The sequence below is a fragment of the Rhinopithecus bieti genome, unplaced genomic scaffold (assembly GCF_001698545.2).
Source record: "Rhinopithecus bieti isolate Rb0 unplaced genomic scaffold, ASM169854v2 scaffold_11161, whole genome shotgun sequence".
Classification (NCBI taxonomy): domain Eukaryota; kingdom Metazoa; phylum Chordata; class Mammalia; order Primates; family Cercopithecidae; genus Rhinopithecus; species Rhinopithecus bieti.
In genome coordinates this window covers 1274778-1297175 of record NW_016806937.1, presented here as the reverse complement: position 1 = coordinate 1297175, position 22398 = coordinate 1274778, and the positions used below count along the sequence as shown (strand labels likewise).

The 22398-nt window shown below is 51.3% G+C and overlaps 1 protein-coding gene across 3 annotated transcripts in view; it reads right to left on the bottom strand.

Moving 5' to 3' along the window:
• Positions 1 to 22398, bottom strand: part of NLRC5 (NLR family CARD domain containing 5) — a 103271-nt gene that overhangs the window by 1748 nt on the left and 79125 nt on the right. For all 3 annotated transcript variants that reach the window (XM_017878814.1, XM_017878815.1, XM_017878816.1), the window contains 18 exons: positions 18145 to 18228; positions 17976 to 18059; positions 15377 to 15463; positions 14051 to 14131; positions 13188 to 13271; positions 12830 to 12922; positions 10748 to 10831; positions 10031 to 10114; positions 7074 to 7157; positions 4909 to 4992; positions 4433 to 4516; positions 4011 to 4094; positions 3793 to 3870; positions 2680 to 2763; positions 2522 to 2593; positions 2170 to 2253; positions 590 to 673; positions 161 to 244 (listed from right to left, as the gene is read on the bottom strand). In XM_017878814.1, coding sequence (XP_017734303.1) covers positions 161 to 244; positions 590 to 673; positions 2170 to 2253; positions 2522 to 2593; positions 2680 to 2763; positions 3793 to 3870; positions 4011 to 4094; positions 4433 to 4516; positions 4909 to 4992; positions 7074 to 7157; positions 10031 to 10114; positions 10748 to 10831; positions 12830 to 12922; positions 13188 to 13271; positions 14051 to 14131; positions 15377 to 15463; positions 17976 to 18059; positions 18145 to 18228 — 1503 coding nt within the window. The remainder of the gene's footprint in view (positions 1 to 160; positions 245 to 589; positions 674 to 2169; positions 2254 to 2521; positions 2594 to 2679; positions 2764 to 3792; positions 3871 to 4010; positions 4095 to 4432; positions 4517 to 4908; positions 4993 to 7073; positions 7158 to 10030; positions 10115 to 10747; positions 10832 to 12829; positions 12923 to 13187; positions 13272 to 14050; positions 14132 to 15376; positions 15464 to 17975; positions 18060 to 18144; positions 18229 to 22398) is intronic.

Genomic DNA, 22398 nt, shown 5'->3' with positions numbered 1-22398 from the left:
ATCCAAGTCTGCTTGCTGCCAAATTCTTGGTGGAGTGGTCCAAGTCTCCTTTGATAATCCCCAACCCAGGCCCTGCCGCCTCCCTCCAGGGAGTCCCATTAGATCTGGGGGTTGGTGTAGCCTCCCACCCACCATCCCTGCCCCTGCAGGCCTCTGTTACCGGATGACTTGGATGCTAGACCCCTGGGCCAGTCCTCCAGCCAGGAGCCAGGCCCCAATAGCTGTGATCTGATTCTTCTCCAGGCTTCCCAGTGGACGGTGAGGGGAGGGGAAAGAGAGACACGGTCATGAGAATGGGTGTGAGGGTTTCCCAGGTCCCTTCCTCAGGCCAAGGTGGGGGGACACAGTCTCCCACACTACCTTCTCAGAGAACCCAAAAGACAACAGGGGACTTGTGGTGGGTGCAGCAGGAAGGCTGAAGGCTAGAACCCAGGGGGAACTAAGCCTGGCAGGGGTTTGGAACAGACCAGAGTGTGCAACTCAAGGAAGGGCTTTCTGGAAGGCGGGGGACTGACCTGGTGGCCTCTTGGTGTTCCCTGGAGGTAGGTCCCCCTTCAGCCCACCCCATTCCTCCCCTGGCCCCTCATACTCCACTCTCTTCAGCCGGCCCATCTGCGGCAGAACCTGGGCCAGCTCGGCAGCCGCCTCATCCCCGAGGAGATTCCAGGACAGCCTGCAGGGTAGGGGTCCCAAAGTCAGCAGCAGGAGAGCAAGGAGGTCGAGGGGTGGAGACAAGGCAGTGAGTGGAGAGAGCAGGGGGCCAATCGTGGGGGCAAGGGTTTTCAAGAGAGGCCACCTGATAGGGTGCTTGTGTGTCCTCCCCTGAAGACGCCAGGGTGCAGGTTACCTTCCTCCTCCCTGCTCCCCTCCCCATCAAGTTTGGATCATGACATTCACATGATGTTGCCATTTTTGCCACACACATGCACCTCCTGTATTTAGGATGCATCATATTTTCTTTAAATCGGCCCCTCTTTTTTCTTACTTTAAAAAATTCATCTTGGCTGGGCGTGGTGGCTCACGCCTGTAATCCCAGCACTTTGGGAGGCCAAGGCGGGTGGATCACCTAAGGTCAGGAGTTTGAGACAAGCCTAACCAACATGGTGAAATCCTGTCACTACTAAAAAGACAAAAATTAGCTGGGTGTGATGGTGGGCACTTGTAATCTCAGCTACTTGGGAGGCTGAGGCAGGAGAATCTCTTGAACCCAGCAGGTGGAGGTTGCAGTGAGCCGAGATTGCACCACTGCACTCCAGCCTGGGCAGCAGAGGGGGACTCTGTCTCAAAAAAAATTAAAAAATAAAAAAACAAAAAAAAAAATCTTAAAAGGAAACATTTATTACTATCAATGGAAAACTTGTGTTACAGACCTCATATAGAAGGTAGTTACAAAAATAAATATAGTACAAACAATGGTATTAGCTTCCAGTTGGAACATCTGCCCTTCCTAAGATGTTGGGTTTTAACCCTTTTGGTTAAAAGGGAGAATCCCGTGTTAGGTGTTAAAGATAAATTAGCACTGATATGAGACTTTCTCTTTGGTGTAATGAGAAGGGTTAAGACCTTTAGGATGCAAACTAAAATAATCTTGTAATCACTTGTGTCCTGTTCTTCAGAAAACAGCTGTGTTCTCCATACCATGGTTAGGGTCCCAGGCTAGTCCTATAATTCTAGTTTACCCATGAGGCAGCACTGCAAGGCCCCCAAGGTCTGGGGGATTCTGATTGCTAAGAGACAGCCAAGCACGGCCAGCCAGCAGGTCTGGGAGTGGCTTTCTCCTGCCTTTAGCCACTGTTCACTACCAACTGTGGTTCATAAATGGAGGTTTCATCAAGCGGACAAGGTGGTCTATCCAGTTGCCTCCCAAAAGAAAGGTTGGACCAAAAACCCTTAGAGACCACCTGGCCCACCTCCCCTCCCATCACTCTGCAAATGGTGAAAAAGGCAGGAGAAGGTAAACTGTTTTACCCAACATCACCTGCAGCTCCAGTGTTAAAATGTCTTTGAGAAGATGTCTGAGTAAGAATGATCTTCCCCATTTACAAATGGGAGGACTGGCCAGAGAGGATGGGAGCAGCTCCAGGCCACACAGCAGGCTGGAGCCGACTCCCCCGACCCCTCCCCACTTTTCCTTTTCCCAGCCAGCTCAGGACTCTTCCAATCACTCACAAGATTACTTCCAGGGCAGGGCAGCGCGTGAAGCTGGAGGTGAGGAGCTTGATGGTCTGGTTGTCAATCTTACAGGAAACCAGGCTGGGGATGGAGAAGGGCATGGGATGGGATGAGGGGTGTTTGAGTCAGGGGATCTAGCAGGTCCTGTCTCCCCCTATCAGCACAGGGAGCAGAGCCGCCAGGGTCTGGGGTAAGCTAGGAGTTTTGGGAAAGACTTCCTTTCTTGAACCAGGCCCCCACCATCCCTGGGGCTTCTATCACTTCAAAGGCCTCCCCAGGTGTTAGGCTCAGAGAAGGGCTGCCCTCAGCCTACTGCTGGTCCCCTAGGCAGGCAGGGTAGGCTACTTACTCTATCTGTCTGAGCAGCGGGAGCTCCTTGCAGAAACGCAGGACCCCACCAGCCAGGTTGTTTTCCGCCAAGCTGCGGGGTAGGGGAGATACCTGTGAGAGGAACCCCCCACCCGCCCAGGACTGTCCCTGTGCCTGGGCTGGGCAGCCCCTACTTACCTGATCTCTTCCAAATGGGGGGATCCATCCAGGGCCTGGGTCAGGCTCAGGGCCCCACCTGGGCCCAGATGGCTGAATGGCAGGCTGGGGAAAGAGGAGAGGGTGAGAGGAGCCTGTGGGGACTGGGGGCCTTTTCAGAGCCCCCCACCTTCAGCCTCGTTTCAGGCTGCAGCACCAGCCCATAGACAGTCTCCGGCTAATTCCCCATCCACACAGGACCTGGGTGGGTATCAAGGACCCTGGCTTTGGGGTCTGAGATCCCAAATTCAACACCCAGGTCCTTCATGTAGGAGTAAGGAAAATTCTCCACACTTCTCCTGGCCTTCATTCCCTTGCCTGGAAAAGGGAGCACATATAAGTCCCAGCACCGGCCAGCCTCGGTGGCTCACTCCTGTAATCCCAGCACTTTTGAAGGCTGGGGTGGGTGGATCACTTGAGGCCAGGAGTTCAAGACCAGCCTGGGCAACATGGTGAAACCCCGTCTCTACTAAAATACAAAAATTAGCTGGGCATGCTGGTGCATGCCTGTAGTCCCAGCTACTCTGGAAGCTGAGGTACAAGAATTGCTTGAACCCGGGAGGTGGCGGTTGCAGTGAGCCGAGGTTGCACCACTGCACTCCAGCCTAGGTGACAGAGAGAGACTCCATCTCAAAAAAAAAAAAAGGTCCCAGCGCTCTGGGGCTGCCATGAGGCTGCCATGAGGCCGCCATGAGGCCAAGGACTTCAGTTGTGAAGCGCTGAGGCCACGCTGCTTGGTGCTGTGCTCCCGCGAAGCCCTTTGCTAGGATTTCTCATTCACCCTCAGGGATCCGCTTACAGATGGCACTGAGCTGGGATCATTGTACTTCTTTTGCACGTGAAGAAACTGAGGCTGAGAAGGGAAGGGTTTTGGCCAAGGGCAGGCAGGGGCCCGTGGCAGAGCCAGGACTAGGCTGGGCCTCCTGATTTTCTTGCTGCAGACATCAGAGGCAGGGAAGGAACAGGCATGTGGGTACATGCCACAGCTTGACTTGGGGCAGGGCAGCTCAACTGATGGGGGCCTGGACCCCCCCACTGCTCCCAGGGACCCTCCTCCCTGCCAGCCTTGCATGGTGTGGGCAGGGGGCCACTCACTGCAGGACTCTCAGGTGCTGAGGCAGCTCCCGAGCCAGCCCCAGGGCTGTGGGATCCCCCAGGGCATTGCAGCCAAGCCTGGAAGAGGAGAGGAATGAGCACTGAGTGCTGGGCCGGCCCACTCGGGACCCCCGCCCTGCCCTGTGCCCACTGTGGGAGAGGAGGCCAGGTGGGCCTGGGGGGCACAGAGGGCAGAGACCACCTGGGCAAACACTCACATCAGCTCCTGCAGGTGCCTGCAAAGAACAAGAGACTCTGCCAACTGCATTCCCCCGGCTGGGCTGATGCTATTCACTGAGAGGCTGTGGGAGGGGGGCAGCCATCAGATCCTCTGATGCTCCCTCTCCCCGACACCCCAGCACATCTGCTGGGGCTGCCAGCCCTGCTTCAGGGGGCCTAAGAGACAACCCCCCGACAGCACACACCTACCAGACAATGAGGCAGAAAGGCCCAGAGAAGACCAGGGGCTGGGGTGGCTTAAGGTCCTACAGTGAGGGCCAGGAGGTCACCAAGCCCCACTGCCTGGACACTGAGGTTGGTGCAGGGGAGATTTTACCATGCTGGCCTGAGCTAGGGGCCAGTATCTCCTAGGACCATGGTGTGACCCCTGTGGCCCTCCTCTGTAGGGCTGGCCACTCACTCTATCTTCCTGAGCTCTGGCAGCCCGGGCAGGATGGTAGCTAAGTGCTGGACACCGGCGTCTCCAATCTGGTTGTGGCTCAAGCTTGGGGGAGAGAACAGCTTCATCAGCCTTCCGCCATCTCATCTTGTCCACACCCCACTCCCGGAAAAATAAGGGGAGGCTGAAGTCCCAGGAAGGGCCTTGGCTCACACAGAGAACCCCATCACCCCATGTTGAGTGACAGCTCCTAACTCTTGGCTTCTGTTTAGGATGTTCTCCCCGTTGTCTGACCTAAATCCCTCTTGCTGCAATTGACACTCTCACATCCTGTCTTTGGGCCCCCCAAGGTTCTAGGCTCCAGGTTGTTTACACAGTATAGAACCGGGTGAAGGAGATGAGATGAAGATGCAAAGGGCGTGCTCAGGTAGCCCCTTGTCCTTGTCATCTTTCCCTGTCAAAATTGCCTGGGTCTGGGGGCAGGATGGGCAACTCACTCCAGCTCCTCCAGGCTGGTGGCAGCCCTGAGAGCCTCAGAAAGGTGGCAGCAACCGACATCACCGATACTGTTCCTGTTCAGTCTGGAAAAGCAGGGAATAGACCAAGAGACTTTCAGGAGCTTAAAGGCCTTTGCAGGTGCTGTGCTAAGAACTCTACAGTTTGCAAAGCCTTACACACCCAGGAAACTCATATGCTAGCAGCAAAACTTCTGGGGGTCTTGGCAGGTGGGCGGTGGTGAGCAAGGTGGGAATTATTGTCCCCAGTGTCCAGGTGAGAAAGCTGAGACTCAGCAGTGAGACTTAGGGACTTGTAGGCTGGGTGGAAACAAATCCAGAGCCCCTGGCCCAGGAGCAGTCTCTACATTTCTTTGCCAAGCTTCACATCAGCCTCTGTGTCAGGGATCTCCGGGCTGGCCCGGCTGAATGTTAGTTTTACACGGGGTTCTCTGATTCACACAAATTAGTTCTCAGGGGCATATCATGTTCTCATCTATGCATATGGTAGGTTTTCCTTAATCCCATGGTATTGTCTTTACTGAGCCCTGAACTTGCTCTGCCTGGGTAGGAAAAACCAAAGAAACAGCTGAGGCAAATCATCTTAGCCCCTTGGGAAGTGTTTGTATGTTGTTTTTACTTTCTTTTATTTTGCAAATTAAATTTTAACGGAGCTGGGTGAGGTGGCTCACACCTGTAATCCCAGCACTTTGGGAGTCTAGGCAGGTGGATCAACTGAGGTCAGGGGTTCAAGACCAACCTGGCCAACATGGTGAAACCCCGTCTCTGCTCAAAAAATACAAAAATTAACTGGGTGTGGTGGTGCACACCTGTAATCCCAGCTACTTGGGTGGCTGAGGCACCAGAATCACTTGAACCCGGGAGGTGGAGGTTGCAGTGAGGTGAGATCATGCCACTACATTCCAGCCTAGGTGACAGAGTGAGACTCTGTCTCAACAAATAAAAATAAAATAAAAATAAATAAATACATATTAATGGATCTCCTTTCAGTAAATTAATTTTGGGTGAAATGGTCCAATATGATATATCCTCCTGGAACTTTCTAACCCCATTTCCTACCTACTCTGCTGTGCCTGAGGTGGGGGGTAGGAGGTGGTATACTTGGATATAAACAAAGCAACGCTTTGTGTCACTGCTTGGATTTGTTTTTAGTCACAAGATTTCATGTTTTGAAAAATCACATTGAAAGTAAGTGTCATGTTTATTTAACCTAGCGGCAGGGAGTGAAATCACAAAGGGAATATAGGAAGGCCGCCCCATCTGAGTCTAGACACACACTACTCAAAGTGAAGACTGTGGCCCCCAGAATTGATACCACCTGCAAGCTTGTTAGAAATATAGTCTGGGTCCGGGCGCGGTGGCTCATGCCTGTAATCCCAGCACTTTGGGAGGCCGAGGTGGGCAGATCACCTAAGGTCAGAAGTTCAAGACCAGCCTGACCAACATGGAGAAAACCTGTCTCTACTAAAAACACAAAAATTAGCCGGGTGTGGTGGCACATGCCTGTAATCCCAGCTACTCAGGAGAATCACTTGAACCCTGGAGGTGGAGGTGGCAGTGAGCTGAGATCACGCCACTGCACTCCAGCCTGGGCAACAAGAGCGAAACTCCATCTCAAAAGCAAACAAAAAAAGAAATGCTGAGTTTGGGCACAACAGCTTAGGCCTGTAGTCCTAGCTACTTGGGAGATTGAGGCAGGAGGACCACGTTCGCCCAGGAGTTTGAGGCTGCAGTGCACCATGATTGCACCTGTGCGTCGCCACTGCACTCCAGCTTGGGCCACATAGTGAGGCTCCAGCTCAAAACAAAAACAAAAACAAAACCACACACACAACCTAGGCAGAATTCCAGACCTGGGGAATCAGAATGAGCATTTTAACAAGAGCCCAGGGCGAACTATGTGTGCCTCAAGGGTTGTTCTGCAACTTGGGCCTAAGCCCTTTAGGCCACTTTTGTAACCAGGAGGAAGCAGATGGCATTAGAAGGCAAGAGCAGTGGGCACCCACCTGGGAGGGCACAGGGATGGGCCTGGGAGGGAGCCACAAAGGATCCCCTGGGAGGTGCCCTCAGTGCTTCCCTGGATGTGGTCCCAGCTGAGTGGAGAATATTTCTTCCCACTCACCCCCATGGGCCACTCGGTCACTCACCTGAGGCTCTGCAGGCGGGTCATGTGGCTTAGTCCGTGAGTAAGCAAGGTCAAGGCAGAGCTGTTCAGCAGAAGGTGACCGAGGCTGGAGAAGAGGAGGCCAGGTGAACTTGGCATCTAGGGGTGGGGCACTGTCCTGTCTGGGGGTCTGAGGCCTCTGTGCTTAGCAAGCCTAGGGACCTCCAAGACAGCCACTTATATCCACACAGTGTAAAAATTCTATCAAATGAACTGTACTGGGAGGTCCAAATGCTGTGTCTCCGCATGAATCACTGAGGTCAGGCAGGCAGCAGTTCTATGTTCTGAACCTCATGGACCCAGACTAATGACCAGTAATAATGGCAGTCACATATTGAGCATAAAATGTGGGCCAAACGCAGGGCTTGGAGCCATCTGGAAAGGTGGGTTTATTATCATCCCCATTTTACAGGAGAGGAACACCAAGGCTCAGAGAGTTAGACAACTTGCTCAAGTTCATACACAAAGTGGTTGCTTCAGGAACAGAGCCCAAAGCTATAGAAGTCCCATTCCTGAGCTCCAACCATATGTGACCCAGGCGATTGTACTTCTAGAGGCCCCCAGCCTAGGCAGGAGAGAATAACAATAGCTAGCACTTGTAGAGTGTGAACTCTGACCAGACTCTAAGAATGTAACACATATTATCTCATTTAATCCTCACAACAGCCCTAGCAGGGGAGATTGCTCTCATCCTCAAAGTTAAGATGAGGAGGCCAAAGAACAGAGAGGCTGAGGACTGGCACAAGTTCACACATTAAGAGGCAGAACTGGCTGGGCACGGTGGCTCATGCCTGTAATCCCAGCACTTTGTGAGGCCAAGGCAGGTGAATCACCTTAGGTCAGGAGTTCAAGACCAGCCTGGCCAACAAAGTGAAACCCTGTCTCTACTAAAAACACAAACATTATCTGGGCCTGGTGGCGTGAGCCTGTAATCCCAGCTACTTGGGAGGCTGAGGCAGGAGAATTGCTTGAACCCGGGAGGCGGAGGTTGCAGTGAGCCGAGATTGCACCACTGCACTCCAGCCTGGGCAACAGAGCAAGACTGGGTCTCAAATAAATAAAGAACAATAAAATAAAAAAGAGGCAGAAACGAAAGATGGTTAACTGTCTTGGTTGGCTCAGAACAGAAGGGTTTTTCCTGGATGTGGGACTTCGGGTGCTAAAATGGGGAAAGCGCCAAGCAAACTGGAAGTGTTAGTTACCCTACCCAGATTTGAACCCAGGCAGTGAGGCTCCTAACTAGTGTCCATGCTCCTACCCACTCCATCACAGGTAGACAGCTGGAAGAAGCTGGCTGGATTTGAGGGTAGCTGCCTGTGGGGAGTTACACTTGGAAATGACAGATCTGAGATGGGAAGAGACCTCCAGGCACTGACGATCCATCCCCTTCCTTTGGACAGAGAATATATCATATGCTCAGTTTACAGATAGAGCAAGTAAGGCAGCAGGAGGTAAGGAGCAGCACTTGGTGCCTGGGAAATCAGAAGGAAGAAAAAGGCCCCCGGGGGCGTGGATGAATCTGTCCTGTCCCCCATGGTACCACAAGCTCCTGGCCCCGGCCCAGGTGCCCAGCTCAGTACATATTTGTCGAATGCATGAATGAGCCAATGAATGACCTCACTGGGCCTCTAATCCCCTGAATAAAGGCTTCCAGAAGGCTGAGCCTAGATGCAGGCACATGAAGAGTGGGCAAAGAAACAGACCAGTGAGATGACAGGAGGGCCCTGTGGTCAAAGGTCTCTGTAATCCCTCTTCTTCTTTTACCTGATCCTCTCCCCAGGAGAAGCAAAGAGGGACAAGTGGAAGAATTTCAATGTTAAGGGGCAAAAAGTCAAAAGGCTACTTTCAAACTGAATTCAAAACATATGTAGAAAAAAAAATCTGGAGAAAAGTTCACAAACCGTTCAACAGAAGTTTTCTCAGGGGGTGTCATCTCCAGGGCATTTCATGTTATTTGTTACATATTTCTAGAATGATGGAACTTTTTATAGCCAGTGTATATTTTTGGTCATCAGAAAAAGTTATGAGATGAAAAGCGGAAGATATTCTGTTAAATTTCCTGTCCAGATACTGTTTAAACAGGAATCTGTGCAGGACGGGGACCTGACTTTTAGACTGAGGCTGTTTCTGGCATTTCTAAGAATTTGGTGACTTCAAATTATGGAAGAGAGTAGTAAAAGCTGCCAGTTACCAAGGAAACGACTATAGACAAATGTAGTGGACATCTGTAGATTTTTTCTGCCCAGAGTTTGTTTCCTCTTCTATTACTCACACCCTGAAATACCACCCCTCTAAGTCCAGGAGACAGGGTGGGCATGTGCCCAGATCTGGCTAATAAGAATATTTTGTGCTCACAGCCACAGCGATTGCTTTAGGGTGGGGCAGGTGACCCAAGCTAGTCCAGTGAGACTCAATCTAGGACCTTTTGTTGTAACCACCGGGAGAATGGTACTCCCTTTCCGCTAAGCTGAGAGAAAGCAAGCCTGCAGGTACAGGGATGGCCCGCCTGAGAAGGAAGCCAAGGTGGACAGAAAAAGAGTAAGGGCCAGAGTGAAGTATGTGAGAAAGAAGCCTGATGAATACAGAACCCCTGGATCCAGCTTGCCTGAAGTCAGTGGCCTCATAATTTTCCATGACGTAAGCCAGTACATTTTTTGTCTTGGATTGCTTTGAGTTGTGTATTCTGTTTCCTATGACCAAGGTTCTTGCTGGCACTTAGAGCCAGAATAGAAAGTAAAAGGTCATGTAAGAGCATTCAGCTCATCTGGGTCCATCCAGAAAAATGGCAGTTTGTGTTTACAAAACATGCAAAGGTTCCTTGGCATGCTACTCACTGACCATGCAGCACTAAGCACCATCACCACTCACTCACCCCCTTCCCCATTAACCACCATCACCACTCACTCACTCCCTTCCCCATTAACCACCATCACCACTTACTCCAGCCTCTTTAGCATCCATTTCCCCTCAAGGGCCCTCATCAGCGCCTTGATGCCCTCTTCATCAAATTGATTGTTAGACAAGCTGCAGAAGACCAAACAGAGGCCAGCGTTAGTGGAGCCTGCCCAGCCCTGGAGCTGAGCTGTCCTGTCAGCTCCCCTCTCCTGCTCTGTCCCCTGGGAGGCCAACTCTGCATCTGCACGCCCTGGGCCACCCTTGCTGTCCATGTTCCGCATGGGTATTTCTGACCCCAGGGCTCAGGCTCTGGGTAGGCATGATAGTCACAGCTGGCCCAGCTGAGAAATGATGCCCTGGATGAAGGCTGCAGAGAGGAAGCTGGGGGACCAGGGACACACACACACACACACACACACACACACACACACACCCTCCTGTTCTTCAGCCCTCTCCATAGCCTGACTCCCACAGCCAGCACAGCAGAGCAAAGCTCATGAGCCCCATTTTCGCAGATGAGGCAATCAAAGCCCAGAGCAGAACAGCCATGCCCACAGCCCCACTGTGAGTCAATGGTAAAATTCAGACCGAAACTGTGGTGCTCATCCTTCCCCAGGCCACACCCAGAACTGCTGTGCTTCATCGGGGGAAGGGTCATTAGTTGAAGTCTCATTGCCTGCCCTCCCAAATACCCTGCTCTCTTCTCCACCCCTCACCCTCAGCTGGGCCACTTGTCCCCGATCCCTCCACTCTGCAACTCACTCCAGCTCCTCCAAGTGGTGGCAGTGGCCCAGACCAGATGCCAGGTGGGCGAGGCCCCTGGTGTTCACACAGCTGGAGGTCAGCCTGGTGGGAGTCAAAGGGCAACAGGTCAGTCGGGAGCCCTGGGTCTTGGGAGCTCTGAATGCTGGTGGCAGAAGGCAAGGATGTGGGGTAGGGATGTGGGGGGCAATGTGAGGGGACCTCCTTCTCTTCATAAATCTCTTCCACCATGAACTCATTAAGCCACCATAGAGCTTGGAAGCAGAAGCATGGACTAGTTCAGTATTTCCTAAGCCACAATCATTCAGGTAGCAACTTCACAACTTAAGCCAGAACTAAGTATCACTGTAGTTTAGCTAGTTACAGTTGTTTATCACAAACTCTGCATCTTTAAAGCAAATACTGAAGAAATGTCAAAGATCTATCTGTCCTAAAGAGTTTCTTCCTTTTTAAACATTTATTTTATTTATTTTTTGTAGAGATGGAGGTCTCACTATGTTGCTCAGGCTGGTCTCGAACTCCTGGGCTCAAGCTATTCTTCCTCCTCGGCATCCCAGAGTGCTGGGATTACAAGCTTGAGCCACTGTGCCCAACCCAAGAGTTTCTTCTTGGTGTAATCAGTTAGATGGAAAGAAAATCAAGAGTTAGGAAAGCTACATTTTGCAACTGTCATAGTGATTCATTGATTCAAGTACCATTTATTAATGGCTGCTAAAATTCACCGATGAGAGTTTGAGGAAGACCAGGATATTTACATAATCTTAAAGTACCTCACCACATGATCTATGTTAATTACAAAAAGAAAGTCAGTAACTTTGCAAGTGGAGAGACCTGGCAGACACCACTGTCACAGGTGATCACAGTTAACACCACCAGCCTGAGGACACCGACACATCAGGTGCCCCGATGGAAGGCACAAAAACACAGCATCGCCTGTGAGATCTTCCTGCCCAAAGGGCAGATTCCAGCTCTAAACATGAGGAAACATCGTACAAACCCAAGTGGAAGGACATTCTATAAAATAACTGGCCTGTAAACGTCAGAGACAATGCTGTGAAAGACAAAGAAGGGCCAACGACCTGTTCCAGGTTGAAGAAGCCACTAAAGAGATGACACTAAATGAGATGTGTGATCCTGGATTGGATCCACGACTGGGAAAAACATGCAATAAGCAACATTATTGGGAGAACTGGTGAGATTGGAGTATAAACTGTAGTTGAGATAATAGTAGCGTATCAATGTCACATTTCCTGGATTTTATAATTTTACTGGATTATGGAAGAGAATGTCCTTATTTGTAGCAAATTCGCTGAAATGTTAAGGGGTAAAGAGATACGATTACAACTTCTAAATGGTTCAGAAAAGGAGAGAGGGAGAGAGTGGAAGAAAAGGGAGGTGGGGAAGAAGGAGGGAGGGAAGAAATGAGCAAATGTGGAAAAATATTGGCAAAAAGTGAATTTGTTCTTTTTTCTTTTCTTTTTTTTTTGAAACAGAGCCTCGTTCTGTCACCTAGGCTAGAGTGCAATGGCACAATCTTGGCTCACTGCAACCTCAGCCTCCCGGGTTCAAGCAATTCTTGTGCGTCAGCCTCCTGATTAGCTGGGATTATAGGCATGCACCACCACGCCCAGCTAATTTTTTGTATTTTAGTAGAGACGGGGTTTTACCGTGTTGCCCAGTGTGGTCTCAAATTCCTGAGCTCAGGCAATCCACCTGCCTTGGCCTCCCAAAGTGCTAGGATTACAGACATGAGCCACCACACCCAGCTCTAAGGGTGAATTTGGGTAAATGGCACACAGCAGTTCTCAGTCTTCTTGAAACTTTGTATTAGTTTGCAGTTATTTTAAAAGAAAAACAATGAAAGAGCATTAAAAAGGGAATAACTTTCTTGCCACGTGGCTCAATGTTCCTGAGGTCATGTTTACGACTGGGTACCCCTAAAAATCATCTCCAGGGCCACCTGTGGTTTCTGTCCAGAGGGTGAGACACTGAGTCCTCTGAGCCCCAGGGCTGGGAGTAACGGGAGGTGTCAGGGCAGGGCAGAGCTGCAAAGGGGCCTGAGTAAATGTCTTGTCTGCATACCGAAATGTCTTCAGCTCAGAGAGGGACAGCAGGAGGTTCTGCAGCAGCAGGGAACTGGCATCATTGTCCTCACAGAGGTTAACCTGAGACAAGCTGAAAAGGTCCAAGGATATTCCAGAGAATTTCAGGCTGGACACACCTCAGGGGTCATCACATCCAGAAGGGGGTGCCAAGAGAGGAGAAGGGGCCACCCAAGAGCTCCCCTGAGCCACCCTGGGGCTCTCCCTCCCCTCCACTGGCCAAGTATGATTTTCTCCTGCACAAGGAAGAGAGAATACTAGGGTCACACGTGGCCCGGAGTAGGCACCAGGGTCAACTGGAGAACTCAGGGCCCCACACAGAGTTCCCGGGTGCTGACCTGAGCTGCTGCAGCCTGGCACACGTCTCCATCAGCTGCCCCACAAGAAGGCTGTGGTGGGTCCCAAGGTCACAGTGAGCCAACCTGGACACAGACAGGGAGATGACAGTTTCTGAAATCTAGTCCAGTATGGGGGATTCAGTCTCCGCCTACAAGGAGCTTATGGTGTAGGGGCAAATAAATGCCGATCAAACGAAGTCCTACAGTATTTGTGAATTGCTATTCACTTATGAGAAGTGCTAGGAAGCAGGAGTCCAGATGGGGCAGCTGGTATGGTTGTGCAGGTTGTTCACTGCACAAGGACACGCAGCCGAGGAGGTGAAGTGAGGCTGAGATCCTACCATGCTCTATTTCCCAGAATGTATACAGGCAGGGCTGCATCCACTCAAAAGGGTGACATTTTAATTTCCAAAACTGTGCCATATAGATTAGAGGTGCTGTGAATCCAGGGATCTATAACAGTGGATAATGGAAGTGTTTGATGAAGTCTTGGGGTCCAGGGGGCCTCCCTGAGGTGGTGGCATTTAAGCTGAGACCTGAGGGATGAGGAGGAGCTAAGCAGGTGAAGAAGGTAGGCGCGAAGAGAACATTCTGGGCAGAGGGCACAGCCAGTGCAAAGGCCCTGAGGCCTAAGCAAGATGGTGTTGAGGGAACTGAAAGTTCATGGGGGTGACTGGAGCAGAGACTGGGGCCTGGGGTGGGGCTGAAGCGCCTCAGAAGTGGGTTGGTCAGACCTCTGTAGGCTGTGTAAAGACTTGGAACCTCTAAGGACTCTGGGCAGGGTGGTGACTGTTGGTCAGAAGCAGCCCTGCAGCCTCCCCAACACCAGCCCCTGCCTTGGGGTCCCTGGCGCTGGGTCCCACCTGAGTGCCACAGCTTCTGGATTCTCTTCCCGGCGAGGAAATTCCAGCTGGACACAGAGCTGCTGCTGGGTCTTGGAGATGCTGAGGAGCAAGCAGTAGACAATGTGAGGCCGGGCAGCCTTCCTTGGAGGGCCCAGCTGGCACCCGGCTGCCCAGTTCCAATTCTGAGACCCTTTACCTGGGTCCCCTTCTCCCCTGCCAGGGACAAGCTTAGGATGGGAAAGTAGGCGCTTCCGTCAGTCACACATAATACCCCAAGTAGTGCCTTTTCAACACTTTTTCTTTTTCTTTCTTTTCTTTTCTTTTTTTTTTTTTTAAGAGACAGGGTCTTCCTCTGTAACTCAGGCTGGAGTGCAGCCTGGTAGGTACGATCATAGCTCACTGCAGCCTTGAACTCTGGGCTTCAGTGATCCTCCTGCCTCAGCCTCCCAAAGTGCTGGGGTTACAGGCGTGAGCCACCGCGCCTGGCCCTTTTCAACAATTTACAGTTAATAAGTTGATGAGGCTCTTCAGACCATGACAGAAAGCCATTAGAGGGATCCAAGGGCAGTTCCAGAATTTTCTGAGGGAGGGGCACAAGAACCACAGTGTGGTGGAAGGGTGGGGTAGGGGATGTGTCTGGAGTCTTCATGTGCGCTCTAAGCTCACTGCCTTTACTTGAATGTTATGTTCATGGAGGTGCTTATGGGGAGAGGGCTATGGGAGAGGATAAAGTCCCCAGAGCATCCCCTTGTTCACTCCTGGAGAGAAGGAAGAAGCAGGGCAGGCTGTGTGGCTGGTGACAGTACATCAGACATCTTTACAGGCTCCAGTTCTTGTAATCCTCCTAGCCCCACAAAGGGCTGTAATTAGACTCTTTTGTAAGAGCAGGAGGTTGAGGCCAGAGAGACACAGTAATGGGCTCCAATCAGTAAGCGACTGAGTTGGGATCTGAACATAGGTGAGTGGGATGCTAAAAACCTTTGCTATTAGCTACTCTGTGTGTCACTGTGTTATTTCTGGTTGAAGAGCCATGATGTGCGTTACTGCATCTAGGGGCCCCTTCCAATCAACCAGCGTGGACTCCCAGCCATGTCTGCCTGGATCCAATAGCCCTTTGTTTTGAATCTGGGGATGTCTTCCGCTGACACTGTGGCTTGACTACTGCACTAGTCCCAACAAATGTGTAGCCCCTCACATATACCCCAGGAGCTCCTGTCACCCTGGGGACATGGAGAACTAGCTGGTGACACAGATATTACCCCACAGGATGAGGGAAGGTCAAGGAAAGGTTCCAATGCTCATGAAAGACGAAGAATTCCAAGGGGGCCTCTTCTCTGGACTCACCTGATTTCAGTGACACTGCCTGAGGCCTGGGCGCAGACTTCTAATAGGGAGAGGATGCCAGCTCTGTCCGTCCACTGCTCCTGCACCCTGTCACAGAAGGGGACACAGATAAGGTCCCCCAGGGTGAGCAGCAGACAATCAGCACACATGACAAGGCCGGGGGAAGAGTGTCAAGGCGGGGCCTAGAGGCTTTTGAGTTTTTTTGCTTGTTTTAAAACTATAAAATTATACAACTAGGCATCAATCTAAAAAAGTAAATTAACATCACCCTTATTCCAACAATTATTATTGTGACAATCCAAACAGAAAATATTTTTTCAATGATATTATATTTTATATTTAATATTTTATTTTATTCTTATTTATTCTATTTTTGAGACGAGGGTTTTGCTCTTTTTGCCCAGGCTAGAGTGCAATGGCATGATCTCAGCTCACTGTAACCTCCGCCTCCTGGGTTCAAGCGATTCTCCTGTCTCAGCCTCCCAAGTAGCTGGGATTACAGGTATGTGCCACAGGTGAGATCGTGCCACTGCACTCCAACGTGGGTGACAGAGTGAGACTCCGTTTCAAAAAAAAAAAAAAAGTTATTTTGGGTGATCTAGTAATTCTGGATATATAACCAAAATAATTGAAAGCTGGGACTTTTCTAGTGGCTCATGCCTAGCACTTTGGGAGGTCGAGGTGGGAGGATCACTTGAGCTCAGGAGATTGAGACCATCGTGGGAAAAACAGTGAGATCTCGTCTCTATTGTTTTTGAAAGAAAATAACATTGAAAAAAGAAAGCAGGGACTGTCAATTGGACACTTGAATGGACAGCGCAAGTGTCAATTGACAGATGAGTGGACACACAAAACGTGGCCTATCCACACAAAGGAATATCATGCAGCCTTAAAAAGGAAAGGGCCGCTGTGTCTCACACCTGTAATCCCAGCACTTCGGGAGGCTGAAATGGGCCGATCATTTGAGGTCAGGAGTTCAAGACCAGCTGGTCAACATAGTGAAACCCTGTCTCTACAAAAATACAAAAAAGTTTAGCTGGGTGTGGTGGTGGGCACCTGTAATCCCCGCTACTCAGGAGGCTGAGGCAGGAGAATCACTTGAACCCAAGCAGTGGAGGTTGCAGTGAGCTGAGATCGCGCCACTGCACTCCGGCCTGGGTGACAAGAGCGAGACTCTGTCTCAAAAAAAAAGGAAGGAAAGTCTGACACAGTGACACACGCTGCAACATGAATGAACCAGAGGACATTATGCCAAATGAAACGAGCCAGTCACAAAAAAACGAATACAGACAAATACAAATGAATCCACTCGTATAAACTATTTAGAGCAGTCCAATTCATAGAGACAGAAAGCATAATGGTAGTTGCCAGAGGCTGGGGTAGAGGGAAAATGGGATATGGTTTCATGGTGACAGAGATTCAGTCTTGCAAGAGGAAAAGAGTTCTGGAAATTGGCCGTACAAAAAAGTGAATGTACTTAACACAACTGAATGAATGGTACACTTAGAAATGGTTAAGATGGTAAATTTTGTTATGTGTATTTTATAACAATTTTTTACAGGTTGTTTTGGAGAACAGCCAGTCCTTAGGTGCCTTGTCACAGGCTGCAATGAGAAGTGCACAGTTCTGTTGATGACGCAAGTTTTTTGGGCACAAACATGAAACTGAATGTCGTGGAGCCTTTTGATCTAACTTCCAGTTTCCAGGAAAGTCAGGGGTTAGTGGAACACGTGCCATGACATCATGAGAAAGCTACCAGAGTCAGGAGCAGGACAGTCTGCAGTACACACAGTTGCTGATTTTGTCAACAGACACTGACGTGAAACAGAAAGCTGTGGTGAGGGGGTGGGGGCGGTGATGCCGCAGGTTAGAAGAGTCAGAAGACCATTGCCACCCTGTGCAAATGGAGACCAGATGTGACTAGATCCTGGATCCCAAAAGCCAGCTGTGTCATCTGGGGGACAATGGGGACATTTTAGATTAGACTAGGTAGTACCTGACACTAAGGAATGGCTCACTGAGTTTCTTAGGTGTCCTGATGGAACTGTGATTACAGAGAAAATGTCCTTATTTTTGGAGATCCATGGTGAAATATTTAGGAGTGGATTATGAGGTCTATAACTTAGTTGAAACCATTTCAGCTGAAATAAAAATAAAAATATGAAGCAAGTATAAAAAATTATGAACAACTGTCAAATCTAGGTGCTGGGAACAGGGGTTTTAAAAATTTTTTCTTTCTACTTTGGTATTTTCTTTTTCTGAGTGTTTTAAAATGATCATGGTGAACAGACAGACAAGAACTTTGTTTCAGTTTATTTTTGCCCTCAGTTCAGTATCCTCTGGAACTTTCTTTTTTTTGTGTGTGTGTCTTTTTTCTTAAATCCCAAAACACAGGCCTCCAGCCTGGGGAAGGACAGTTTCTCTGTGTGCCTTGTGAGGTCTCTGGCACAGATGGACAGGGTTTGCTCAGGGTCCAGATGGCAGGGTTGTGGGTACAGTAAATGGCCGGGGCCATGATCCTGGGGTCCTCTTACTCCGGTGCCACCCCTGCTCCCATTCACACCATAGCCCCTCCCAGAGGCAGCGGGGGAGGAGGTACCTGAGGATGAACAGCCCTGCGGGTCGTCCCACCAAGCTCAGGAGGATGGCCAGCTGCTCCTGGTCCAGGCAGCACTGGGTCAGCCTGGGGACAGAGGTCAGTCATTGAGGTGGCTCTGGCAGGGTGCCCCACCCCTCTGCTGTCCTCACAGGCTGGGCGGGTCACTCACGTGAGCTCTGTCAGCTGCAGGGACTGGCTCAGGCCGGTGGCCAGCCTGGACACATGCTCTGGCCGGAAGCTGCACTCACTCAGCCTGAGGGCAGAAAGCCAGGGAGAGCCTGGGTGAGGCCTGTGGGCACTGCTGCCCAGCTTCATCTCAGCCTCCCTGAGGGCCTACTGGGGGAGCATCCCACCCCTGAGGGCAAAGGCCTGGATCAGGGCCTGAGAGGCCAAAGATGCAGCTCCTGCCCTGGGAGCTTCCTGTCTCTTTGGAGAGGAACCTCCTGCACCCCCTGTAAGAAAGTATTAGGAGTAAGTTATTTAGGGAGCCTGACTCTAGGCCAGGCATTGTGCCAGCCTCTGGGTGCATGGAACTTCCTGCCTTACCTGCAGGGTCTCCTTTAATTCTCATAGCACCAATTAGAGGTGGGGAAACTGACTAAGCCAAGGACACACAGCAGACGAGAAAGAAGGGCAGAATCGGTTTTCCATCTAGGTCAGTCTGACTGCAGACCCCAAACACTTAACCACTGCCTTACTCTCCAGGACCAGCACTGGCTGAACTCCCTGGGGAGGAAGGTGTGCCTGGGATTCTCCGTGGGGCCTGCTATCCAGGCACCTCAGCCCTGGGTGGCCAGCAGACGGGCCCAGCCAAGCGAACGGGCCCAGTGAACGTCGGGGCGGTTCACTCTGACAGAGCAGGGCTGCTGGGATGCTTACAGGAGGGGCTGATGTTTGAGCTAGCTGGGTTTTTTTTTTTTTTGAGACGGAGTCTCGCTCTGTCGCCCGGGCTGGAGTGCAGTGGCCAGATCTCAGCTCACTGCAAGCTCCGCCTCCCAGGTTCACGCCATTCTCCTGCCTCAGCCTCCTGAGTAGCTGGGACTACAGGTGCCCGCCACCTCGCCCGGCTAGTTTTTTGTATTTTTTAGTAGAGACGGGGTTTCACCATGTTAGCCAGGATGGTCTGGATCTCCTGACCTTGTGATCCGCCCGCCTCGGCCTCCCAAAGTGCTGGGATTACAGGCTTGAGCCACCGCGCCCGGCCTGAGCTGGGTTTTAAAGGATTGGGAGAATTTTATCTCAGAAAAGGCAAGGAAGGGAATGTTGGGCTGAGTGCAGTGTGAGCAGAGGCAGATAAGCTTCAGGCAGAGCTTGATCCAGGAGCAAACAGTGAAGGTTGTGGCTGAACAGTGTGTGTGTGTGTGTGTGTGTGTGTGTGTGTGTTGTGTATATGGTGTTTGTAGGTATTATGTGGTGTGTGTGCCATATTTGTAATGTGCCAGGTATGTATATGGGGGGTTTGTTTTTGTGGGGTGTGTGTGTATTGTGCGGTGTGTGTGGTGTATGTGTGTGTATGTGGTATGTGTATGGTATGTGGTGCATGTGTGCGTTATATGTGCTGTGTGTTCTGTGTGTGTTGTGTGTGCTGTGTGTAGGGTGTGCATGGTGTATATGTGGTATGTGGGGTTGGTGTGTAGGGTGTGTGTGTGGTGTAGGGGAGGTGGGAAAGAATGTGGTGCAAGGTGACAGTTGGATCAGACTGTGAGGGAGAAGATGCTAGGGACTTTGAAGTTCACCCTGGGGTTAATGGGGAGCCACTGAGGGGCACAGAGTAGCAGAGGGGCACTCTCAGATGTGTGTTGTGAAGATCCCTCTGGGGGCCGTGGAGTGAATGGAGGAGAGGAGACCTGACAGGATGCAGGGATCAGTTTGCAGGCCCTGTTCACAGCTGAAGTAAGACATGTAAAGGAACTGGCCCAAGGCAGTGGCAGTGAGTCAGAGCTACCAGGGGTAACGATGATGATGATAATAATAATAATAATAACAGTAATAATAACAGCTGATAGCACTCCCATGAGCCAGACCTTTTCCTGGCACTTTACACTTATTAACTCATTTAATCCTCACAATAACCCTAAGGGGTAGGTTGTGCTATTATCCCCATTTTACTTGTCCAGGGCCACATAGCTGGCAAGTGGCAGATCAGGAATTTATTTTCAATTGGCTTCAAAATATTTAACCATGACACTCAGAAGCCTCAGGGGCTGTAGTCAGGACATGGCTGAGAGGCACAAGTTCAATGCCAAGGCCCTGGCTGAGACTGGAGGTGCGAGGGCATCAGGGGTAGGTCTGGGGAACAGACCCAGGCCGTGAGCTTGAAGCTGTTCTCTAAAGGAGGAGAGGGCCCAGGGAAGACGGGGCCATGGAAGCCGCTGCGGGTTCAGCCTCCTCTCCCCTCTCCCTCCCCTGTCCCATCACCCCGCAGGGATTACCTGAGTGTCTTCCTGGCCTGGTCCTCTTTGGAGAAGTGAATCCGGAAGCTCTGTTCTGAGCCCAGGCTGCAGAGAGAAGGGCCTCGGGAAGCGCGGTGCCCAGACATGCCACCCTCCTAGGCACCCAGGGCACCCACGGAGCACAGAGAGGGAAGCGGGGCTGCACCCACAGGGACAAGGGAGGATGGAGGCCTCAGAACCAGAGGAGACCCACAAACTCATTCTGTGAGCATGGCAATACCTGGCCTTCCCACCCCATGTCCTCTGTGGTCCCCACGGCACCCAGGCATCAGGGGATGGAAATTATGATCCTATGCTCAGGAAACCCTGAGATTCAGAGAGAGGCAGAGGTTGCCCCAAGCCAACCAGATGGAAGGCTATAAAGTGTGGGTGTCTTACTTCTCCCATCATCAGCCAGGGGCACCTGCTGACCAGCAGAAAAGGGCTTTTTGGGGACCAACATCCCCTTACTTCACTGAAGCCTCCCGGACACGTGGGCAGGAAGGCAGGGTCTCCACCAGGTACAGGGCACTTTCCTGAGAAACGCTGTTGTGACTCAGACTAGAAGGGAAATGGGGATGAGAATGGGAGTGAGGGCAGGACCTCCATGGAGCCCTGCCCAGCCCCCTCCATCTCCCCTCCATCTGTCATTTCTAGGAAAAGAAACCTCCATGTCTAAGCATCCGTCTCCAGATGGACACACTGAGGCTCAGAAGGATACCATCCCCACACAGGCAGAACTGGCACCAGACCCTGAGTCTGTGAGTGCAGCACTCACCCTGCCCGCTGCCGCTGTGGTCTGGGGCAGGGCACTGGCAAGGCCGGGCTGGCAGCTATAGCCCCGAAAAAGCACAAAGCTCAGTTGCCTAGCAACAAGTGGTGTCCTGGCGCTGGCTGTCACTCCCCTGGATCACTGGGGAGATGGGGCAAGCATGTGGATAACTTCCTAAGGCACCTTGCCTGCTGCAGGGACATCTCCAAATTTATGTCCCACAGATTGGGTCAGAAGAACTTCAGGGACAGGATGCACCAGGAGCCAGGCGGCTGCAATCCCACATCAGCTGACTGGGGACCGAATGTTGCTTCCCTGTCCCCAGGTCCGTTTGGCTGTAGGGGTGCGTGGAGGGGCAACTCCACCCTGCCATGAGTCACAGCCTCTCTTGGGTGTTTGGTGGGGGCTCTGCCATGGTGGGTGTGAGGGACAGAGGATAGGACTCAAGGCCAGGGGAGTGAAGGCAAGGGAAGACTCGCCCCTTGCCCTCTGCAGACCTTGTCCTCTGGGGCTCCGGGGGATGCCCTCAGAAGGGGCCCCCTCATGCTTTTGGACCAGGGAAGGCTTCATCCTTGCTATCTGTCCTTCATGCTGCTTTCCACTTACTCAAGCAAACCAGAGATGGGCACCTGCGGCAGACATTCCAGAAGGCATCTGAGCCCGCTGTCACCCAGCAGGTTTGCTGAGAGGCTGTAGGGAGTAAGGAGCAGTGGCGGTGATCAGAGGTGCCTCCTCAGCCTGAGATGCTCCTCAGTTACCAGGAGCCTGCATCCACTGTCACTGCTACTGGACCCCATGTCAGGGTCACCAGCGCCACCACCATCACCACTATCACCACCATCAATCACCACCACCACCAATATCACCACCACCAGTATCAGCACCATCACCACCACCACTTTCATTATCACCACAATTCTACACCACCAAGCCCAGTACCACCATCACCATTGCTTCCATCACCACTAGAACGACTAGCAACTCCTACGTTCTCTGCTACCATCCCCTCCCCAGCACCACAATAAATCTGTCCTCATCATCCTCTTCCATATCGGGTGACCACTCCCAGCTCATGTGCCTCCAGCAGGCTTTCAGGGGTTAAAGAAAAACCAATTTGCCTTTACCACGCCCTCAGCCTGCATCATTTGGGATCCACAGTTTTTGAATGAGAGGAAATTCAAGGAAAAAAAATGTTTGGAGGATGCATTAAACCCATAGA